Genomic DNA, 25,505 nt, shown 5'->3' on the forward strand with positions numbered 1-25,505 from the left:
TAAAGCTGGCCCACAAGGAAGACCTTAAAAAGAAGCAAAAGGTACCAGTAAAAATATAGGTAATAAAGGCATCGACACTTTTGTTCATTTTAATTCTTATTATTTATTTATTTATTTATTTATTTTTAGATGGTGTTTCATTTTGTCACCCAGGCTGGAGTGCAGTGGTGCCATCTCGGCTCACTGTAGCCTCGAACTCCTGGGCTTAAGCAGTCCTTCCACTTCAGCCCCTGATGTAGCTGGGCGACAGGAACATGCCACCATGCATGGCTAATTATTTTGTATTTTTTGTAGAGACGTGGTTTCCGCCATGTTGGCCAGGCTGGTTTCAAACTCCTGAGCTCAAGTGATCCGCCTGCCTTGGCCTCCCAAAGTGCTATGACTACAGGCGTGAACCACTGTGCCGGCCCATACATTTTTATACTTGTTGACTCTATGGTACATTATTTTAAGTGCATTTGAAACAGTTCTAACTATGTTTAAGGAATGATATTTCATAACTTGTGTTCTTCCTTTATTAGAGGTCCTCCAATAAAAAGAAAACATTTAATTTTAAAAATAGGTTTAAAAATTGGCTTACTTTGCAATTATGATATGAAAACATTGAATCATTTTATAAATCTAAAATACATTATGAAATTTTAGTGACACTATATTTCTTATATTATGAGAAATCTTGCTACTTCAGCGACCTAGGTATTACTTCACCACTAACTCATCAATTATCCCCAACTACAATAAAAAGAATAACATAATAAGAAAATAGATATATATACAATGATACAAGAGTGGGGATGTCCATATAATAACAACTAGTCACATGTGGCTATTTCAACTTAAATGTAATTCAATTATGTTTAAGTAAAATGTAAATAGTATTTCCTTAGTCACAATACCCACACTTCAATTGCCAAGTAGCCACAGGGAGCTGATTACTGGCTACTATCTGGAGATAGAGAACATTTCTATTATCATAGAAAGTTATATTGGACAATGCTGGGGTAGAAGGTTTATACAAGTGATATAAATCATCACTGTTACCTAATCTCTATGTGCTTATAGGATTTTCTTTTGTAAATATTTAAAAGAAGTATAAAAACAAAAACACCACATTGTAGTTCTGTTTGCTACTGTGTTTGTTGTTTTTGCTTCCATGATATCAGTTGAGAATTCACAATTTTTCATTTTCTGCTTATAATGGCAGGAGAAGGAAATTAATAAAGACACCCCAAAATTATTAGAAAAATTGGAAGATAAATGTAAAGAGAAAATAGTGAAGCTCAAGCCTCTTAAAATGACAGTAAAACAAATTTTTGCTTTTGATACTGTAGATAAATTGTATCAAGCTCAAAAATGGATGAGTTGGAACAGTTTCTAATACAAGGAAGGACTTCATCACACAATATTTTGCAACCATAAGATTTTGCTAAAAGGAAAATATGACAATGTTCTTTAACCTTTTATGATTTTTGAACATAAGAATTTACTTTACATAGTCCGTAAATGGAAACATGTTGAAAGCATTTGGTGATGAGGAAATTTTAAGAATATATTTTAGTTGTATTTTAATTGCTCTTTATAAATCTAAAAAGGAAAATGTTTGGCAATTATGGAATAAATATATTTTATTCTTCTGGGTAAAATTATGAGCCATCAAATTTTTTTTAAAGTATTGCATTCTGACAATGCTAGTGAAAGAAGAACCAAAAAGCAATGACAAGATAGGACACAGTAGAGATGTATTTTGAAGCTGGACTCATTATTTACAAGATGGATATATTTCAGGATCATGCATGCCAATTATTGCTCAATTTGTATATATATACCATTAAAACCAAAAAATATATAATAAAAATTAAGGTTTTTCTGTTTAAATTTTGTATTAAAAGTTCTAATAAAATTTGTTTTTTTCTCTCCTTTTGTTATTAAAAAATTACTTAGAATATGAAACCAAAAAAGTGTGGCCCAGATAGTAAATATGGCTATTTTGTTTCCTGATACATTGAGGATTAATAAAGTTTAATATATTGATTAATCACATTTTGATTATAATTGTGATACAAATTACAACAATTTATAATTACAAATTGACCAACATAAAATAATTATAATATCGAAGAAGAAGAAAGGAAAGAAGGGGAAGAAGGAGAAGGAAGGAAAAAGAAAGAAGGAGAAAGAAGAAGAAAGAAAGGAAGAGAAAGAAGAAGGAGAAGAAGAAGGAGGAGAAGAAGGAGAAGGAAGAGGAAGAAGGTGAAGATGTTGATGAATCTGCAGCAGCAGCAGAATCATCTGAGGACTGACACTACCCAACTTCAAGAAACAGTATAAAACTACAGTACTCAAAACAGTAAGGTATTGGTGAAAAAGGAGACATATAGATCAGTGGAAAAAATGGGATCCCAGAAAGAGACTCAAGCAAAAACAATCAACTATGTAAAGGAGCAAATACAATTCAATGGAGAGAGGATTGTCTTTTTAACAAGTGGTGCTGGAACAATTGGACATTCACATACAAAAACATGAATCTAAACATAGATCTTACACATTTCAAAAATTAATTCAAATGAAACATTGATCTAAGTGTAAAACACAAAACTCTAAAACTTCTGCAAAATAACGTAGAAGAAAATCCAAGTGACCTTGGATTCGATTATGACATTTTAGATACAGATTTAAAAGCACAATTCATTAAAAAGGTAATTTGGACTTCACTAAAACTAAACATGTTTACTCTGCAAAAGACACTGTTAAATGAATGAAAAGATAAGCCACACACTATTAAAATGTATACAAAGTGTATCTAATAAAGGACTGATATCCAAAATATACAAAGAACTTTAAAAATGCATCAATAAGTAAACAAATAATTAAATTTAAAAGTTAGCAAAAGATCTAAACTTTTCCAAGGTAGATATGTCAAACTTTAATCTAGACATCTCATCAAAAAAAGGTATACAGAAATAAAATAAACAGATACAAAATTAATATCATACATCATTAGGAATTGCAAACTAAAGTAACGAGATGCTACTGCACACCTATTAGAATGACTAAAATTCAAACTACTGACTCACCAAACACTGGTGAGAATGGAGCAACAGAAACTCTCATCTATTGCTGATGGTAATGCGAAATGGCTCAGCCACTTTGAAAGTGAGTTTTTACTTTCAAGTGCTAAACATGGTCTTGCCATACAATCGTCCAATCAAGCTCTTTGGTATTTATCCAAATGAGCTGAATACTTATGTCTGCATGAAAACCTATGCATGATGTTTCTAGCAGTTGTGTTCACAATTGCCAGAACTTGGAAGAAACTAAGATACTGTTCAATACGTGAACAGATAAACAAATTCTAGTACAACCATTCAATTAAATGTTATTCAGCGATAAAAACAGATGAGTTACGAAGTCATGAAAAGACATGCTGGAACCTTAAATGCATATTGCTAAGTGAAAGAGGCGAGTCCAAAGAGACTACCTCCTGCATAATTCCCATTATATGACATTCTAGAAAAGGCAAAACTATAGTCAGTAAAAAGATCACTGGTTACCAGGTCTTGTGGGAGAAGGAAAGTGAGATAAAGAGGTGGAGCACAAGAGATTTTTTGGGCTGTGGAACTAAATTGGATGATGTAACACTAGAAACATGACATTATACACAGGTCAAAACCCACAGAACTATACAATGCAGAGTGAACCCTAATGTAAAGGAGGTACTTTAGTTAACAATAATCTATCAATATTAGTTCTTCAGTTGTAACAAAAATAACACAATAATGCAAGATGTTAATAATAGGGGAAACTATAAGGGGAGTGGGGAGAAGGTGTATATGGGAACTCTCTGTACTTTCTGCTCAACTAATCAGTAAACCCAAAACTGCTCTTAAAAATGAAGTATATTATTTAAAAAAAAAAAAAAAGGAAAACAGACTATTGGACCCAGATGGTAAATAGCAATGACAATTTTTCCTAATATATCAAGAGCCAATCCAGTAAAGTCTAATATATTGATTTATTACAGTCATTTTCTAACTATACATTTTTCTCATGGAAATCGTGTGTATGTCTGTGTCTGTGTGTGTGTGTTTATCTGTTTATAGTTTATTCAGAAAGTGGAAATACAAAAATTCCAAAATATTGGGCATTAAATATCTAGTCATTTTTTTAATAAGAAAGATGCCTGTAGCTATCTTTTAAAAATAGACATAAAGTAGAATAAGTTATTAAATTGAAAGTTAAAAACATTAGGTATTAAAAAGATGTATATTTTTACTTGTCACAGTTATTTATGTCTCATTTTTATCCAGTTTTTATTCTCTATTAGACTGACTTAAAAATAATTGAAAAGATTTGCTGACATCTCTACTATCCATTCATTCCATAATTTTGATGTTATGTTTTACTGCCTTTTTATGAAATTATGTTTTTAAATAATTTTAAAACTTCCAAAAAGTTTTATGAATGTGTACTTGATGATAAGCTTAATTAGGAAATTTGAGAGTATGTTATGTCAATTTTATATATACATTTATTGACTTTCAATTTGGAATTCCCATTCATGAATATATACATCCTCTTCAATGAGTTTTAATAACACACACACAAATTGTTATATAATGTTAATAATGTAAAAATGGCACAAAAACAACATTTTGAATCATTGCCTTTAGATGGCTTAAAATACTTGGTGATTCAATTACTTTTAATAGTTAACATAATTATTCTTATCCTTTATAAAATAAAAAATAATGTCTCATAAGCAAAATATGCCAGTAATATATACTGTTGGTAATATATGTAACTTACATAGATGTAACTTCTCTGAAAAAAATTAAAAATTTGTTGGAATCTCAAATAGTGGTCACACTCTAGGCTATCTTTATTGACATAATGAAATGCATCTCTTACTAAACAGCATAGACCTCACCTTATGATTCTAGCACATGTACCATTTCATTAGCTTTTTGAAATATCTTAGACTCAATTAAAATTCTTCTAAGGCATTCCCAGGCATAAATATGACATTTTGTTAGTCAAAAGAACAGTTCAGTTCTAAAAAATGTAACCTAAATATAATTTTCATTTCACCTTTCCTGTTTCCTTTTATATTCTGTGCCCTTGTACTATATATAATTTATGGTAGACAAGATAATTAGATAATTAGCATTTCATAAATGAGATGCCAGATGAGTGAGATATTCTATTTTGAACACTTCTTGGAACATTCGCCTTCCTATCTGATAGGCCGATATAGCCTGAAACATTTAATGTAAAATACACAGAAAGGTAGTGAAAGCAAAGAGCATATAACTAACACAGGGTGATTTAAAATAAACTGACCTGGACTAGAGAAATGTACGGGTTTGTGTAGTGTAGACTGCATAAACAAGAACTTTATTATTTTTTATAAGTGAAAAAGGACAACAGCGAAGAAGACATGGAATAAAGAATCTCTACTCATATCTGAGAATCAAAAGACAGTATAAACAACTGAATTAGCAAACTTTAAACCCATCTGTATTGAATATTGTCTTCTATAATCAGAATCTTATTTTTAATCTATTTCATTGTTTTGGAACTAAAGGGAGAACTGATCAAGCATATTAATTGGTCCAGAAAAGTAACAAAAAAGTACAGGGAAGAATTTAGTTTCTCTGGGCACAAAGTAATTATCTTTAAAAGAGAGTAAGGAAAGGAATGAATCTCTTTAGAAATAGTTCAATACATTTAAAAAATGTAAGTTTTTAAGAGAAAAATGGATTGACTTTATTAGTCATTTGCATGGTAACTAGAATAGAGATATTAATCATCAAGAAGGTAAAGGTCAGGACTGTCAATTGACCATTTAACCCCTTAAAAAGATATAATTTTAGTAACAATTGGACCCACACGTTTTTCTGTTATTTTAAATATACATGATATATTTCTTATTTTCATTCATTATTAACCTAATTAATTTCATTTAAACACAATTTTAACACATCAACTTATTTCCCTCCCTTCCTTCCTTCCTTCAGCCACTCATTCCTTCCTTTCCTTGATGCTAAGATCGAATTGTTTGTGTGCACATGCAGGATCTCCTCTACAAGCTCTTTTAACTATTTATTGCTTTAAACATTAATAACCTTCATGTGTAAATAGTGACTCATTTTTATAGGCAAAGCCCAGTACTGTTAAAGGAAGTACTAAAAACATTAACGATAGCATAAGATTTCATGATGAGATGAATTATATATAAAATGTACTTTACTATTCACACATTTTTAAAATTTGAACCCTTATTTTTCTATATTTTCAGTTCTTTTGTTACAGTATTAAAATGCTTTTTCAGGAAAAAAACGCAACAGTCTGACATATTTTAGTTTTCTGTCTCTTGCGCTTTTCATTTTCATTGAGTTTTTTTCATGTAATTTTTGTCAATGATACATACAGAAAATGAATATTCAGTCATTTTCTTCTTTTCTGTTTTGTGTAGAGTAATTTCTATGAGTGCAGATATATTATTTCTACTGAGATTTAAATAATATCGGACTCATACAATTTGTTCTTCTAAAAATTAACTCACAGATAAAAAGTTATTTTACAAAGAAATCTGTGTGAAAATGGGAGGACGAATTTGAGTTTTCATTGATTAATTTTTAAAAGTGGCTTTTCCCACTGCTCAGTTGTGAAGCTTGCTCTTCCCGATTATGTGAAATCTGCAGGCATTTGTGATTCACTGTGAAAGTTCTGCTTTTCATTTTCTTAAGTTTCAGTTTTAAAAGAAATCTCTTTCATCATGGTGGCAGCATTTAAATGTATGATTAATATTTTATTTTTAAAAACGTTGCTCTGTTATATTTTACAGGCTAGATTCATATAAATTGTATATCACAAGGTTATAGACTTAACATAGTTAAGCTCTTGAAATATAATTCCTCCTGCTATACTTTTTTCGTTATACTCTTGGCATTGTATGCTTAACTTTAATTTTCTTATTGCTCACCAAACTTAGGTTTCTACAATATCACAGGATTTTTATTTCAGATGTAGTCATAGCTGTTTCCATTATTGTAGGAATATATATTTATTCTTTTGACTTACCACTGAAAACAATATCATCTCTGTGGATCCGAAATGCTAAATGTTCCTCCATTTGGGCCAGCCTTTTAGGATTTTCCTCACAAGAATATTGTCAGACAATGGAGAACTACTAAACTTATGCTCCATAAATCCTAGATTAACCCATCTTCTTCCTTTCCAAGCCTGAGCTCTACTTTCCCTCTTCTCATTCATGGAAAGTTCCATATCATCTAGATTACACATGTGGATCTATGTGCAGCCATGATCTACTATCTCCGGAAACAACCATTGAGATGCTGTTACCATTATTCTAAGATCTCTATGAAGACCACATGGATTTGCTCCGTTTGCTCTACTTTTGACGCTGACTGTTGCTCAATGTCTCCTTTCCACCCTCTACTCATTTAGTCTCTGGGGAATGTTCTGCATGCTTAAAGAAACATTTAGCATTATCATCAGTTAGTTTTAATTAACTTCACGTACTTGAATGATGGTATGCTAGATGCTAGGAAAATAATTTAAATAGATCTGGTTTCTGCCTTCTAGCCATTTACATATTAAACCGTGATAGAATGAGATGCTATTTTTAATTGGTTAGCCATGAAAAGTGTAACATTTTTAATATAAAACTTCCTTTAAAAATTAGATAATTCAATTGCCTTCCTCCATGAATTTTTACTCATTCATACATATTGAAATATGGTTAATAGCTAAAATGCTCAAGAATTGTATAATACTTCCATTTTGGATTTCCAAAGTCATGAAAATGACCTTGGCAGCTGACATACAGGCTAAAATATTCTCAATAGACAATTTTCCAGAATGTGTAATCAAATAAAGGTAGTCTGTGACTGTGGCGTGGAATAAAACAAAGACAAGTTCATCTTATGACCAGGAGTGAAACAAGACAGAGACCAGGACCCTTGATGTCCACAAAAGTTTGCATAATTAACTATTGTTTCTTTATAATAATGAACCTACAATATTTTCATTTTTTAGCTAAAGTTACTCATACACTCATCATTGACATGCTCCTAATCCTGAGAACACACAATCCAGAAGCACAGCCTAACTCCTATAACAAGTCTCTTCTCACTGTTTCTTACCTCCATCCAGAGATTCATCTGCTGTGTTTTCTCCTTAGCCAAAGAAACTTAAATAAATCTAGTTTTGCTTGACTATTGGTAGACTTTTGGTGATCTGTGACTGGCAGTGGTCTTCATAGCTCTTATGACTGACTTTTATTATTTTATTTAATTATATGTTGGAATTTACAGTTAACTAAGTAGTCAACTATTATTTTAAATTTAGTTTTACTTTGCTTTGTATGTAAATATTAAAGAGTTTAAATTAAAATGCTGTTGATACGGGTCCTTTAAAAATATTGTTACACGGCCGGGCGCCGTGGCTCCCACCTGTAATCCCAGCGCTTTGGGAGGCCGAGGTGGGCGGATCATCTGAGGTCAGGAGTTCAAGACCAGCCTGACCAACATGGAGAAACCCCGTCTCTACTAAAAAGTACAAAAAAAAATGAGCCAGGCGTGGTGGTGCGCATGCCTGTAATCCCAGCTACTCGGGAGGCTGAGGCAGGAGAATTGCTTGAAGCTGGGAGGCAGAGTTTACGGTGAGCTGAGATCACGCCATTGCACTGCAGCCTGAGCAACAAGAGAGCAAAACTCCATCTCAAAAAAAAAAATAATAATAATAATAATATATTTATAGTTTAAAAAATTTTGTATTTTGAGAGACCCACTGATGTAAGAAAAAGAAATAGGAAAAGGAAGGCAATTGACATTTATTCAGTCTATTAATGTCATGAACTTGACTTAAGTTCAAGGAATTAATTCTCTAGCTTATCATCACATCCCTACAGGAATGACTCCTCTAGTTTATAACCAAAGCTCAACCAGTTGCAGTAATTTTCCCAAAGCCAAAATACAAATAAATGTCAAAATTGACAGATAATCTCCATGTGGGTGCCACAGTATGCTTCTTTCTGAATTTGCTTTAAGGAGAATAGGAGTAAATTACTAAAACTAACCTAATTGAAATCATTTAAACATTATAGTATTTTCAATAACTACTAAACTAAGAATAATTTTTAAAACAATAAGCATATTATAGTCAGCTTTATATTTTCCAAATAAAAAGTAACCAAAAAATTCTAGTTCACCTGGCAATTCTCCAATCTTTTCTCCTAACACTCTGTATTTTTCTCCTAGTCCACTCTACTCCGGTATCACTGGCACCCTTGCTATTCCTAGAAATAAAAACAGTAAACTTGCTACCTCAGGGTCTTTGTGCTTGCCCTTCCCTCTGCATTACACCAACACACATAGTCGCTTTCCTTAATCTCCATTTCCGCCTCTTGACTGCCCTCCTCTCCTTTATTTTCCTTGCTGCCATGTGCTTATCAATATGTACTTAGTACTTACCAATATGTAACATGTGATATGTTGCATTTATTTATTTATTTTCATCCCTACCTAGAATGGAGGCTGTAAGAGAAATGAAGTTTGTTGGTGATAGTGGAGGTGATTATTTTGACACTTTGGAGACAAACTCAATTTGTGTTTTTGTTTGTCTTGGTCATTGCTGTAACCCTAGTGCCCAAAACAATGCCTATTACATAGTAGCCGCTAAAAAATTTTGTTGAACAAATAAATGAAAACAAAATGCAATGCAACATATTGAAACAGTACTTAGAGTTTAGCATTTTAGGATTTGGTGTAATTGCATATCACACACAAATTCTAAGCTCAAGCTATAATTTTGTCACAAATAGAAAGAGAAAACAAAATCTTCATTACCTAGAAAATCAAATACTGCAATTTAGAACATATTATCTCCCATATCTAGAAAATCCAATACTGCAATTCAGAACATATTATCTCCTATCCTCTATTCTTTTATATTTTACTTCACATATTTCAATTCATTCATTTTTATTTTGATTAGTATATATAATTGTCTACTAAAACCTTGCTAAGTACTAAAACTGCCATGATCACAAGTTTGCTAGTTGTGTGACTCAGCCTCTATAGTCTTCAGAATCCTTGTGTGTATCTTGTGACTAATGAGAGTAACTACTCGGGGCAACTATTAGTAAATGAGTACTCAATGACATAATACCAGCAAAACATTTAGCACTGCCCCTGGTCTATTAGATTCACAAAATTAATTTTGTTCTTATTGATTATGAATAATGATGATGAAGAAAACATAATAAATATGTTACTATATTTATACAACATTAGTATATACCACATAGAAGGTAAAACTAGTCTAACTTAAAAAAGCATAGCTGAGAAGCCACATTTGCATAGGATAAAGTTATTTTAATATAACACTGTTCATCAAAGCCCTCTCAGATTACCAATTCTCAGTGATTTTGCCCAAATTACCACTTTTTCTCCCCCACCCTTACGTGCACACCTACCTAAAGCCACAATTTGAAACATAGGGGTATTAACCTTATACATCTCCTTCAATGTTCCTCACTGTTACAAATGAAACTCAGGCAAGGAGTGTTTTCCTTTGAACCTGATTAATACTAGCGAGTGTAGTTTTACTTCATTTTGCTGTGGATTTTACTGCACCTTTACTATGACCTCAGGTAGTTTTGAAATGATTGGAGATGCAGATGAAGAGATTTGCTGCAGAGATAAAGGAGGGGGGAAGCAGTGTTTACTTACAGTGTATTTCTAGCACCTGCATGGCTACCTGAGGGGTGGCATTGAGGGATTCGTGATCTACTCTGCAGATGACCGCCACTCCATCATCACTCCGGTCCACTCGGAAGTCCAGTGTGCTGCTGACAGTGAATGTCTTGCGATTTGCATCCTCTTCTTTTAAATATTTTACATCTGAAAATAAAATATGAATTTTAAAATGTGACACCTTTCAAAATAAAACAGATTGCATTTATTCAAGATAATGGAAACACCTTCTCCCTATCTTTATCAATTTTTAAGAAGCAAACATTTGTGATTTTAACATTTAATCTATTTCAATTCAATTAAATAAAAATATACTTACTTTAAAAATAAATTCTAAGGGTTAGATCCAGAAAGACAATAAAAGGGTAGGGCGCAGCAATTTTATTTCTTTGGTCTCAGGCTTACCTAGCTTATAATCTGTCACAAGATACTCTTACATACTCCATTAAAACAATGTATGTCATCTTACAAAAGTAGTCTTTCTTTTCTCTTAGCTGTAAGTTTTACTAAAACATAATCTTAATTTTCTGAGCCACAAGCACAGTTGGGAAGGGCAAATTTACAACCATATGGCTGTGCTTAAAATAAAGCACAATGCATTTGAAATATAACTTTAACATGAACAATGTGAGGTGAACATAAATTGCTAAAGAATACTTAGGATGAGAAAGTTGTCATCTTTGGAAAGAAAAGGAGCACAGTCATCTGAATATTTTGAATACTTAAGTATATATTTGCAGTGAAATTTACATTGAGATGAATGCTCTTCACTTGGCTGAGGAATTTATTTCAGCATGAATAAGAGTACTTTCTACAAGATGTGAATTCATTTATCGATATTTAAACTTGCTGTGCATGATTTAGATCCATCGTTAAATGGTGCACTAAAGGATTATTTGTACTCTGTGGAAAAGAAGTTTAATAATACTTTGCTTAATTTGTAATTTCTCAAGTCTGAAGTAGCTGATAAGAAGAGGATAATTTTAAAGGTTTAGAAATCAAACTGATAGGATAAGGTTAAGGTATCGTTATAACAACATCTTAAATTTAGTTGATAGAAAAATGTATTCAATTTTCTTATGCTTTCTGTCATTTTTTTTCATCATTCAGTATCAAATAAACTTTGATATTGTCAGGAAATAAGTCCTTTCACATAAAATATTTGATTTTAACACATATTAAGTAATTTATTTTAAAAACATTTTAAAATGTATTAATAACAAAAATGAATAAATTCAGTTTCTCAATCTTTGTGCCTTATGCAAAGATTGGATTTGCATGTAATATTTGATTAATAGACATATGCAAGGTTCACTATCACTTATTTCAGAAGTATGAATTTACCATATTGAGTGATTTTAAAGATAAATAAAATAACCATTAGTAAAACATAAAATGGATAGACATGTCTTGTTCTTGAAAATGTGTTTGTATTTGGGTTCACATATTAAGGGAAAACGACCTAATTAAGATTTTTACCTCAAAATGTTTTATGTATGTTAGGCAATTCTGAAGAGTAAGAAAATCTCTAACATTTAGAAAGGAGAACAGAAGCATGAAATCTCAATTCCATCTTTTAACTGAAAGTAAATCATGCAGGAGACAGAATTCTATGCAGAATTTTTTATAAACGTGTGTCCTGTGAAATATCTCATCTCATTTTTACTAAAGTCATTTACTAAGATTTTGGCACTTGAAAATTAGGTACAATTCCATTAAAAAATGTTAAATAAAAGACACAATGACTTTTCAGCCAAAATATGCCAGAACAATTCAGATGCATTAATGATTCTTTGCTTATATTTAAAATATTATAAGGTTCTTTTACTTTTCAGTTTCATAGATTTATACAAATATGTTGCCTCATTTTTACATTTATTTTCTTTTTTTTTAACTCTGTGCCCAATGTTTACTTGTTCCTAGCTCTAAGCAGTGTCAGAGTGAGAAAATATCGATCTCTTGACAAATGATTCTTATAATTATGCTGCACAATATATGAGAAATTACTGCAAAGTATTACTGCTGGTTGTTTACTTTTTATAACAGCTGCACTTTAAGAACTCACACATCTGCTTCTTTTAGCTGTTTCCCTTACAAAAGTAGCATTTAATGTAATATTAATTGGACACATAAAATTTGATAGCAACTGTATAAATCATAAAATGTTAATGAACTCATTCAAGTAAAATTTTAAAAAGTGTAAATTTGTTGATTTTAATATTGGCTAATGTGATAGATTATAGGGTTACCCGAAGCCTTAAGATGAACAGAAAAAACATTGAAAAGAGCCAATCATAGTATCTTTTCTCATATTTTAGGCTGACCTTCTTCCCCAAAGAAATGAATAGGAAAGATACTTAAACTATATCTCTACTTTCCTGTTCTATATTTGTAAAATAACGATGCATTACACAGTTATAGAGTCAACAGAAATTTTCTTTACATTGCATAGTTTATTTGCTGATACTATATGTATCCTTCTTTCAGGTTCTATTCATTTTCCTTTCTTTTGCATGACAGTTATATTACATGGTGATTAAGAATAGCCTTCTCAAAATGCAACGCACATATGATCTTGTTAAAATGCAGATTCTCATTCAGTAGGTTAGGGTGTGGAGTCTGAGAGTCTGCTGCTGGCCCACAGACCATATTTTGAGGAGCAAGAGTATAGTGCAAACATTTGACACTGGAGACATAACTAAAGGTGGACTGGGAATGTTGGCACTTACTCTTCCCATCTTTTTCTCTTTTTCTCTCTCTCGTTATTTTTTAATTGTTCCTCTTCAAAAACTTCCACTGGACATTATATATATATATCTATATATATATACACACACACACACACACACATCTCTCTTCATTTTACATATTTCAAAATATATATATACACACACACATATCTTCATTTTACATATTTCAAAATATGCACGTCCTATATATTATGTAATGTGTTAATGAAATGACTAGAAAACCTTGAGAACCAACAAGAAACAGAGGAACTTGCAGAATTTCTTTCATAATCCACTTCTAATCCACTCCTCCTACTCTCTCTACTAGATCTTCTGGACATTTAAATAGTCAAAACGGTGGTCACTCTTGGTGAGTCGGGTGGGAAACTGACTGGGAGAGAATATATTCGGGTTTTCTGGAGTTATGGAAATGCTCTACATCAAAAGGGGTGTGAGTTCATCTGCTTTGTAATTTGTGTCAAAATTTTATAGTTAAGATTAGTTCATTTCAATGTATGTAAATTTTCCCTCAAAAATCACAACTGTAGGCTGGGCGTGGTGGCTCACGCCTGTAATCCCAGCACTTTGGGAGGCCGAGGTGGGAGGATCACAAGGTCAGGAGATCGAGACCATCCTGGCTAACACGGTGAACCCCGTCTCTGCTAAAAATACAAAAAACTAGCCGGGTGTGGTGGCGGCGCCTGTGGTCCCAGCTACTCGGGAGGCTGAGGCAGGAGAATGGCGGGAACCCGGGGGCGGAGCTTGCAGTGAGCCGAGATGGCGCCGCTCACTCTGGCCTGGGCGACAGAGTGAGACTCCGTCTCAAAATAAAAACAACAAAAAAACATAACTGTAAGTTATAGTAATAATTACAATTGAGTGGAGAGTAATTAGAGGGATAGATGAAAAAAATGGCTGAATGTTGATACATTTAAAACTGGTGACGGCATGCAGTGTCTCATTCTATTATTGTGCTTACTTTGCATATGTCAGAAATTTTTCTATAATAAAATTTTTAAACATAGCGAACGAAAAATTCCTCAAGTATAACTGTTAATGAAAATTAGTTGCCTGAACATTTCTTGGTAAAGTCTCAAGATAAAGGACTTTCTATTAGTTTTTATATTAATCTTTATAAAATTTAAATTGTAGAATAGCAATATCCTTATATTCAGGAGATTAGATCTTTTGTCTTAGCAAGAACTAAGGTGAAAAGAGAAATAGCAAATGTAGGTTTGAGCGCTGGAGCACCCAAAGTGAATAAGTTTAAATGCCTCAAGTTAGGTTAGCTGGGGAAAAATAAATAAATAAATAAATAAATAAATAAATAAATAAATAAGCAGCCAAGATATCTGGATTTTCTTACATCCAATTTTTTTCACAAAATATATTTCAAGAGATACTTTCATATCTATCTTCCCTAGGTTTATAATATTAGGCCACCAGGCTCTATATCTAGTTTCTGGCCACTTTTAGATTGAAGTTTTGGAAAAAGAAAATCCTCTTAAGTGAAGTTTCTAGAGAAGTTGCCTTGTCTCCACAGTGATGCTAATATACCTTGAGTAGTATAATCTCAACTACTTTGGTTTCTTTGCTTTCTCCACTTTTGCAATTTTGGTGCTATTTATACAGACTGAAAAAGAACATATCTTCACTTTTTTTTTTTTTTTTTTTTGAGACATAGTCTCATTCTGTCACCCAGGCTGGGGTACAGTGGCGTGATCTTGGCCCACTGCAACCTCCGTATCCTAGGTTCAAGCGATTCTCCTGCCTCAGCCTCCTGAGTAGCTGGGATTACAGGTGTGTGCCACAACGCCCAGCTAATTTTTGCATTTTTTGTAGAGATGGAGTTTCGCCACTTTGGTCAGGCTGGTCTCAAACTCCCGACCTCAGGTGATCTGTCTGCCTTGGCCTCCCAAAGTGCTGGGATTATAGGTGTGAGCCACCGCGCCCGCCAATACCTTCACTTTTATAATGAAATACTTTCCCCAAATCCTGAAATAGACCTCTTTATCAGCCACCTACCTAGACTAGGCCAGTTCTTTTTAATCTATTCCAAGTTAAATAGACCATACTGGGGACAAGGCAGGATTTAGAAACTGAAACTTCCATGCGTTCTCATCACTTGAAGGTATCTCTTAGGAATTATGTAGGCTATTAAGTGGCACATCCTATTTGGGTCTTGAATTCTCTGACCATGAGCAAAACAGCGTGGTCTTAGTGTGTCCCAAACAGTTATGCTTATATGGAACTGGAACTTTACTATTATTTTCAGAAGTAGGGTTTCTTAAAGTGGTTTTTGACGGATAACATGATAGTTTTGGGGGAGGAATCAAGGAATTTAGTCTGAATCCACATAATTTTTGTCAGTGGTCCTTTAGTGATTTTTTGCCATAACCAGTGAGCTAGATTCATGACCTCATCTCATAGAGAACAGAAAATGTACGCATTACATGAGAGTTGGCTTTATTGTCAAAAATTAGGAGTGAAAGGCCGGGCGCGGTGGCTCTAGCCTGTAATCCCAGCACTTTGGGAGGCCGAGACGGGCGGATCACTAGGTCAGGAGATCGAGACCATCCTGGCTAACACGGTGAAACCCCGTCTCTACTAAAAAACACAAAAAAAACTAGCCGGGCGAGGTGGCGGGCGCCTGTAGTCCCAGCTACTCAGGAGGCTGAGACAGGAGAATGGCGTGAACCCGGGAGGCGGAGCTTGCAGTGAGCTGAGATCCGGCCACTGCACTCCAGCCTGGGTGACAGAGCGAGACTCCGTCTCAAAAAAAAAAAAAAAAAAAAAAAAAAAAAAAAAAAAAAAATTAGGAGTGAACGAACTCAGTGGAGAACTGGACATGTGTAATTACTGCTTCACAGTTCTGCAAATCAAACTTCTGAAAACTAAATACAACTTCCCCATTATTTCTTTCTTAACTGACCTAAAGTAACTACGTCTGGCTAACTCATTCAGTAACTTCAACGCATACTTTAAAAGGCAATTTGTCTTAGAGGAAATGTCAATACTTTTTTGTGTGTATCTTAAGGTTAAATGTTCAAAGATATTTTACAAAACACTTTTCTTTAATGTTCAAGCAAAGCTTTTCATTTTGTATTTGTTTTAAACTGTCTCTAGACCAAACATAGTAAGACTGTATTTTATACTGTGTAACTTTAAAGTCTGGTAACCACATTCATTTGTGCACTGAAAAAGACCTCAAACAAATTCTTGCGGCAAATCTCATTCTTGCCTTTGAGCACCCCTTCATACAACTCCTGTCTGAAATAGGGTAGATTTTTAAAAGTCCTTATAATTTTCAACTTTTTTAAGGAAGTACCAGTCATAATCCTGGTTCTAAACTGACTCTTACAGGTATGGCCCCACCATTAATTGGCAACATGGATAACCATCCCACTTAGCAAGGAATAGTACTGAAATTCAGCTCTTCTTAATAGATCTGAAAAGGTCAGATGAGAAAAATAATGTTTATGGAGGATTATTAAGAGGAGATACTTCATTTATCTAAATATCAAAGTCTCTTTTTCAGTTTACCCAGACAAGTAAAATGTCAATGCTTTTCATAAAATTTATCTTAAATGTTATTTCCCAGATCTACATTCAGAGGTGCTACAAGAACCAGGTATATATATTACCTGACTCGAACGAAGCCTCAGGGTGAGCTCTGTATTTGTCTACATTAGAATGTCCTTTCTCCTCAAACATATTTAAAATGATGTTTCATTGCATGTCCAAAATATAATAAAATGTGGCAGAAAATTATTTTTAAGTCTATTCAGTAGAATAAGCTTTAAGAAAATAAAAATATCTATGCATTTGAGCAATTTCTGTAGCAGCAGGAAAGTGTGACTTCTTTGAAACATCTATGATGATGCAATTTTCTGGTAATCAAACTATTTGTTTCATGAAGTCCTGCGCATTCAGCACATGTAAGAATAAGCAACCTGCCCCTCATCTACCTGTAGTGAAAATGAATAAATGAATCACTTGCATCAGTAAAACATTGTGAAATGCTAAGTTTCTGAATATATTATAATATTTCTATGTACCATGTACTACCAGGGTTTTTAAAATTATTTTTCAACAGGTTACCTTGTATTCTGAGAATCACATCATTTAAAAATTAAAATTACCCATTGGGATGTTCACAAGGTTCAATATAAATTATGTATTCATAAAATAAAGGTTAGATTAAATTTTTAACTTTGTTATTTTCTTTTTTACTATTTTTCTTTCTCTTTTCATTCTTTCTCTTCCTTCTTCTCTCCTTTCTTTCTTTCCTCTGCAGAAATTCCTAATTTTTATATTTCTCTATAGTTTGTATAGCCAGCATCTAAGACAGTATCTGAAACATCATAGATGCTTAATAAGTATGTTTTCAATTCATTAAAATAATGGTTGCAATCAGCCAGGTAAAACTTCTTTTCCTTCTATTAAGTAGATTTGTTCTATGTCAATATGTGTAACTTGGGGACAGTTGTCAGTCTTTAATTGATTGTCTTTGTAGTATATCTCTTTTTAAATCCTCTCATCAGTTTCTGTATTGGAAGAGTACAAAATCTAGAAGGATATGACAAAATATCTGGAATTAGACAGACTGTTTTCTTTTATTCAGATCTGTATTTGCCCTTTGTTTGTCAGTTCTGTCTTTGCTATTTTCCACAGCCATTGTAATTCTCACTGCAGACCACTGTAATTCTCACTGCAGACGACTGTAATTCTCACTGCAGACCACTGTGATTCTCACTGCAGACCATTGTAATTCTCACTGCAGACCATTATAATTCTCACTGCAGACCAACTAGATTAGAGTCCCATTTATCGAACTTCCTCGAGTTGGGAGTTCAGGCATTTAACCATAGACAACAGGCGGAAGAAAGGAGATTGGCAATATCACTAAAAAGAAAAAAATTAAATGGAAAATTACCGAGTTAAAAATATACCTAGCTGTTAAATCTTTTCAATTTGTATATATTTTTCCATATAAATTTTACAAGGAAAAGGGGAATAACATTACTAAACATTATCTATACTTACTTACAGGGAAAAATAAAATTATAAAATAATTTCATCTCCTATAGAGGCAAAAAATAAAGATTTTTTTGAATATAAAATAAGAAAAATACAGGTTTTATCTATGAAAAATTAGCAGGAAGTGAGAGCCAAAAGGATATGTAAGCATAAAGAGAGGAATATATTTTTAAGGAGATAAATTAGAATAATTTATTAGTAAATATCGTGAAAATATATGAGTACGAAAAAGAAATTGGGGGCAACTCCTGAACGTCATGCTAAATAAGTAGCTCTGTAGACTTTCTCTCCAGCTAAACAACCATAACTAGTGAAAACTATTTTAAAACACACATACATATTTCAGGTCTCTGAAAATTGTGCTAAGGGCTTATAGCAAATGAACAAATAATTATTTTAAAAAACTAGAAATCTTAGTAAGAACAGATAGAGTCTGTGGTATTTGAACCATACCTTGCTCCCTAATTCAACCTTATCCCCAACTCGGCATGAGAAAAACCGGGTAGATATACCCAAGGTGGAGATCCATGTTTCCCCAACCAAGGACTACGGTCCTTTCCAGAAGAGGCAGGCGGCCAGCATTTCTTATTTCACTCATTATTACTCTTGGTTGCAGAGCCAGCATTCCAGGTGGTGTGACTGAAAGGTTGGGGCTGTCTTCTTTCTCCCAGTCCCTGCTTATATGCCAAGAATAAAGGGACCCCAATAGCTCTCACTTTAGCTCACTCATAGAGGGGAAATTTCAACCCAGAAGAGACAAAACAAGAAGACCAGCAGCTACCACCATTTTGCCCAGGGAAGAAGCCAGCTATAACAGGGAAGTGTTTTTCTGAACCTCTCTCTAAGGAAACCAAATATTTGGAACAGAGTTGGGGGAAGTTCAAAGTGGAGACTTTGGAGGAAAGCAAGTAAGAAAGCCCTTGTGTCTAGATGAGATAAGCACGCTAAACCACAGACCATCTAGTTTACAAAAGAAAACCAGAGGAAGAGACAACTAGCAAGGGCCTTCCTGTCGTCACAGGTTAGAGAAAATGTCAAAGACTGGCCTCAAGAAAAAACAAAACGAAACAAAAAAACCCAGCAAAGGATTCTGGATTTAAATGGATCAAGCTGTGGAACACCTTATGCACATAGCATTATTGAAAACAGTAGTGCAACCAGCTGGCAAACAATGAAGGGGGATCACTGGGTGTGATACTAACATAAGCAGAGAGCTTAACGGAGACGACAGGAAAGAAAGACATTCAGTGAGAGTCCTTCTGAAGCCATTATCATCCTAGGGGGACTGTGCACGTGCCAAAGCCTGTGCTTCCTGAGGAATGACATCAGAGACTTCACACTGCAATGGAAATAGCTCCTCCAAATCAATAAACAATAAGCCAAGCAAAACAGGTACTTTTACAAAGGAACTCCAAAAAAACAAGGAACTCCTTTGACAATTGACTTTTCATCAAAACCGATGAAGGTCAGAAGGTAGTTGGGTAGCATATCCCAAGTGCTCAAAGAAGGAAAAAATGTCAAATAAGAACCTTACATCCAGTAAAATTATTTTTTGAAAATGAAGGTAAAATAAAATATTTTTCAGGTAAACAAAATCTAAGAGAAGTTATTAAAGCAGTCCTGCCTTATAAGAAGTGTTAAAGAAAGTTGGGCTAAAGAAAGTGATCTCAGATAGTTAAACAACAACAACAACAACAACAACAAAGCACCAGTAAAGGTAATTTTATAATTAAAAAGAGGTTAAAATGGCATGTTTCTTCTCTTTTCTTCTCTTAAGTGATTAAAAAATAATAATCAGAACAAAGATTCTTCAGGAAAACAAAACTAATAATGTAAAACAATCATTTACCATTGTATTACAGGGTCTATAACATATGAAAATGCAATATATTTGACAATAACAGGACAAAGGAAGTGGATAAAAGTAAGTTTTTATGCTGTTTCCTGAAAGTAGTCATTATATAAAAAGTCTTCCAAGGTAATCTTCCAAGAGAATAACCAGTCTTACTTTTCTGTCACATTTTCCGTCACAAAATCATAAGGAAATGATTTTAGGTGGTAACTTGAATTTGCAGGAAGAAATTAGGAGAATTAAAAACATATATAATATGTTTCATGTGACAAATTTTAGGTACTTGCTATCCTTGCTTTACTCAGCTTCATTAAAGACATAACAGTATATGAAGTAGTAGTTGTAACCATGTGTTGTTGTGTTTTTAACATAGTAAAATGTAATATGTTTAACAACGATACTATAAAAATGGGAGAAAGAGCAAACAGCTATATTGTAGTAACGTTTTTGTATCTTCTGAATTAGGTTATTATGAATCTGATTTAGATTCTGATAAGGTAAGATATATGATATGCCTGAGAGCATCTACCAAAAATATAATTGAAAAACAAAGTGAAAAATTGTTACAGGAATTAAAATGTTAAACTAAAAAATATTTACTTAATATAGCATAAAGTAGTAAAGAACGAATACAAAACAAAAATTACATAAAACATAGAAGATAAATGTAAAATCATGGATGAAAATAGACCTATATCAATTATTATAATATCATACATGGAAATTAACCAATATCGATTATAAGATTACTTGTAAGTTGATTAAAAATTCAATCAAAAAGCAGAGATTATAAAACTGGATTTCTTAAATGATCAAAATATATGCTTTCTACAGGAGACACACTTTAGATCTGAAGATACAAATGGACTGAAAATAAAAGGATAAAAAAGAATATGTGATACAAACAGCAAACAAGAGAAAGCTAGACTGACTATATGAATAGCAGCCAAAGCAGATTTTAAAATAAATTATTAAAATAATGGAAATCATTTCAAAATGATAGAAAAGACGACCCATTAGAAAGATATAACAATTATAAATACATATACATCTACATAAAGAGAGCACCTAAGGTATATGAAGCAGAAACCATTTAGCCCAGCAATATTATTCTTAGGAATATATTCAAGAGAACTGAAAGCATATTTCTACACAAAACCTTGCACCTAAATTTTTATAGCAGAGTTTAAAATAGTAGCCCCAAAGCATAAAAACTCAAATGTACATCAACTAATGAATGAATAAATAACATATGGAATATGCATACAATGATATATTACTTGGCAATTATAAAGAATTAAGTACTGATATATGCTACAACACAGATGATATTAGCTTGTGCTAAGCTAATCACGAAAAACACATTATATATTTTTGTAGATGAAATGTCCACAGTCGGCAAATTTATACAGACAGAAAGTAGATTTGTGGTTACTTAGAGTTGGGGTGGAGACAGTTGGGGAAAAGTTGTGAGTTATCACTAATAGGTTTCTTGTAGAATCATAAAAGTTTAAAATTGATTGTGGTGAGCGTTTCATAGTTCTGTGAATTTATTAAAAAACTATTAAATTGTATACCTTACATGAATTTGATGACATTAATTATATCTAAATAATGTTGCTATGTGAAAATAAATAAACATAGCTAACAACATGTTTGGCTTCAATTTGGGAGGTATACAAATAACACTTTAAATTTAGAATTATTGATTGAAGAGAAAAATGTGACGGAAAAGTAAGATTGGTTATTCTCTTGGAAGATTACCTTGGAAGACTTTTTATATAATGACTACTTTCAGGAAACAGAGCATTTTGTTTCCAAACTAGTAAATAAAATAGTAGACAGAGAATGCACTTGAACTTCATGATCCAACTGTAACCTATACTATAACATAAGTAAAATAATCTATCTCAATCAACTTCCCATTACCAACACAAATGGAAGGTAATTTACCAAGTCATTTAGATACTGCTACACTAAGATGTCAATTTGATCATATTGTGAAAAACTGGATCCAATGTCTTTTTATGTTTGTTTGTTTTTGTTTTGTTTTGTTTTGTTTTTTGAGATGGAGTTCTGCTCTTGTCACCCAGGCTGGAGTGCAATGGCACCATCTTGGCTCACTGCAACCACCTTGGCTCACTGCAGGTTCAAGCAATTCTTCTGCCTCAGCCTCCCCAGTAGCTGGGATTACAGGTGTGCACAACCACGTCCAGCTAATTATTGTATTTGTCATAGACACAGTGTAATCAAATAATTAATTCATTAATTTTAGTAAAATATGATTCATAAATTTTGTAAAATATCTTATGCATGCAAAGACGGTCATTAGCCAAAGGTAATGGGAAAAGCTACCTTCTCCCACTATGTGCACAAGGATCATGAAGTGAATTTCCGTGAAAAATCCAAAGTTAAAGAATGAAAGAGGTATTTTTCTTCGCATATGAAGAAGCCGTAAAGGATTTTTTTGAAATAACCTGAAGAAAACTTGAGCAGTAACTAAGTCTCTCCATCACCAGATGAGAGCTATGGAGCTAGCAAATTTGAATATTTTTGTTATTATAATGTCAGGGTTACTCATGGGCTTCTGAGTGCTAGATGATTAAGGTATGCACTTGCTTTAACCCTTAAATTAAATACATTGATTAACAACGTTAATTAAACACAAGTTTAAAAAGAAACAATTTATTTGGTCAATTTCTTGACACTATGTAAAATCCAGTAAAAAAAAAAATGTTTTTATGTGTCTCATGATATACATACCAAAACTTTTTCCATTCCAACAATGTATAAGAATTCATAACAACACTAAATTCCTGTAACTAAGCATATGATCTTGCGTAGATGAAAATTTCTCATATACAAAACTAAAGCATGATTCATAAAACTAAAATATAATGGTAATACGGCTGAGTGTGGTGGCTCACACCTGTAATCCCAGCACTCTGGGAAGCCAAGGTGGGTAGACCACCTGAGGTCAGGAGTTTGAGACCAGCCTGGTCAAAATGGCAAAACCCTGTCTCTACTAGTATTACAAAAATTAGACAGGCGTGTTGGCGCACACCTGTAATCCTAGCTACTCGGGAGGCAGAGGTTGCAGTGAGCCAAGACTGCGCCACCGCACTCCAACCTGGGCGACAGAGTGAGCCTCCGTCTCAAAACAAACAAACAAACTATATATGTGTGTGTGTGTGTGTGTGTGTGTGTGTGTGTAATACAATAAATGAATTGGATTTTGTGAAGTAGTACAAACATTTTGGAAAGTTGGCAAGGTCTTTCAAAAATTAAATATATGGCTACCATACAATTCAGCTAGTCCGCTTCTAGGCATTTGCCTAAGAAAAATGAAAACATATGGGCACACAAAATTTTACCCACAAATGTTCATAGTAGCTTTATTATAACATCTGCAAACTACAAACAACCCGAATGTCCATTACTAGGTAAACGGGTAAATAACTGTGGTGTATATATCCATGCAATAGAATACTACTCAGCAAGGAAACAGAAAAGAAACTGTGTACGTGCGACAACATGAATGAGTCTCAAAATGTTTATGTTGAGACTCACAAAAAGAAAGATATGTACAGACCCTATGATTCTAGTTATGCAAACTTGCAGAAAATGCAAACTAATCTATTGTACCATAAAGCAGAACATTGGTTTCCTGGGAATGAGGTGGAGGGTGGGCAGAGAAGGTACAGGGAAGATGTTAGAAAGCATATGAATCAACTTTTGGGGATAATAAATACATTTTTTATCTTGTTTGTGGTGATGATTTCACTACTACAGACATTTGTCAAAACTTAATAAATTGCAAAATGTAAATATATATAGATTGATTTTTGTCAATTATATCTTAATAAACTTATTTTTAAAATAAATATGAAAAAGTAAAGACTCTCCACGATTTCTGGTGAATATTCTTTCCCCTTTACCACTCATATACACATGGGACAATCATTATATCTCCTTCTACAGAGTGACTTACGTATCTCCTAGTATTGCCTGGAAAGTCTTGAGGCAGTGCATTTAACACCATTGAGAAAAGTTCAAGCTATGTGCACATACACACAGAAATACACATCCACATGTAAATGCTATTCATTTTTTTTTTCTCACGTTATATAGTGCCCAGCATGTTCTGGATGAAATGGCAAGGCCACTTTCAAAGCAGTAAGTGTAAATAAAGGAACATAAAAATAATAGGTCTTTAAATGTTGAGGTTGAGGCTGGGCACAGTGGCTCATGCCTGTAATCCCAGCACTTTGTGATGCTAAAAAAATAAATGGCATATACTATAAGTTTAAATAATGATATTTTAAATTCATTCTTATTATACATGATGCAGGGGCTTTAAACTCAGGGGACACAAATCTCTTCCTCTTCTTTTATACTTAATTTCAAAGAGTTTGTGATCTCTGGTTTACATGTTAATATTTTACTCATTCAAATTAAGGTTTTATACAACTGATGTTAAATGAGTCCTTAGGACAAAACCAGTTTTGCAACACCAAATAAAGTAAATAAATATATAATCTACCATTTATCAAGTAGTTTCCACAAAGCTTAATCCAAAAAAAAAAAAAAAGTAAAATAAGCAAGCAAGAAATAAAGAAATAAAAAATAGAGTTATGTCGCCAGAGAATATTACTAAGATGTAGGTTACAGCAATTATTGTTGTAATTCTCAAACATTAAAATACTAAAGTACATCCCGATTCCATAGTACAGAATGCCCCTCCAAGAAAGAACTCATAAGGTACACAGAATGTTAAAAGTCATTTTCTAAGCTTAGTACTTTAGGATGTCCCTTCCTTTCTTTCTTAAATACCTATTAATGCTTTGCTTATTAGGCTCTAATCCCATGGGTTCTGAAACTTTATTGGTAATAAGGACCACTATAGATACATGAGAAATAATAGAATTTTTAGGTCTGACAACCAGGAATTCTTAGTAAGTCTACTTTAAAACCAGGAATTTGCATTTTGTAAACTACCACCTGAGGTGATTCTAATCTAAGCGGTCTAAAGGCCACTTTTTGAGAAACACAGCATTGATAAATTCACTCTTCCCCAGCTGCCGATATATTATTTACTAAGTA

General features: G+C 33.1%; 1 protein-coding gene across 4 annotated transcripts in view; it reads right to left on the reverse strand.

Annotated features, from left to right (window-relative positions):
• CADM2 (cell adhesion molecule 2) overlaps window positions 1-25,505 on the reverse strand; it is a 1,080,890-nt gene that overhangs the window by 127,907 nt on the left and 927,478 nt on the right. For all 4 annotated transcript variants that reach the window (XM_077994318.1, XM_028844723.2, XM_077994317.1 and 1 more), the window contains one exon: window positions 10,758-10,928. In XM_077994318.1, coding sequence (XP_077850444.1) covers window positions 10,758-10,928 — 171 coding nt within the window. The remainder of the gene's footprint in view (window positions 1-10,757; window positions 10,929-25,505) is intronic.

Source organism: Macaca mulatta, chromosome 2, assembly GCF_049350105.2.
Source record: "Macaca mulatta isolate MMU2019108-1 chromosome 2, T2T-MMU8v2.0, whole genome shotgun sequence".
Lineage (NCBI taxonomy): Eukaryota > Metazoa > Chordata > Mammalia > Primates > Cercopithecidae > Macaca > Macaca mulatta.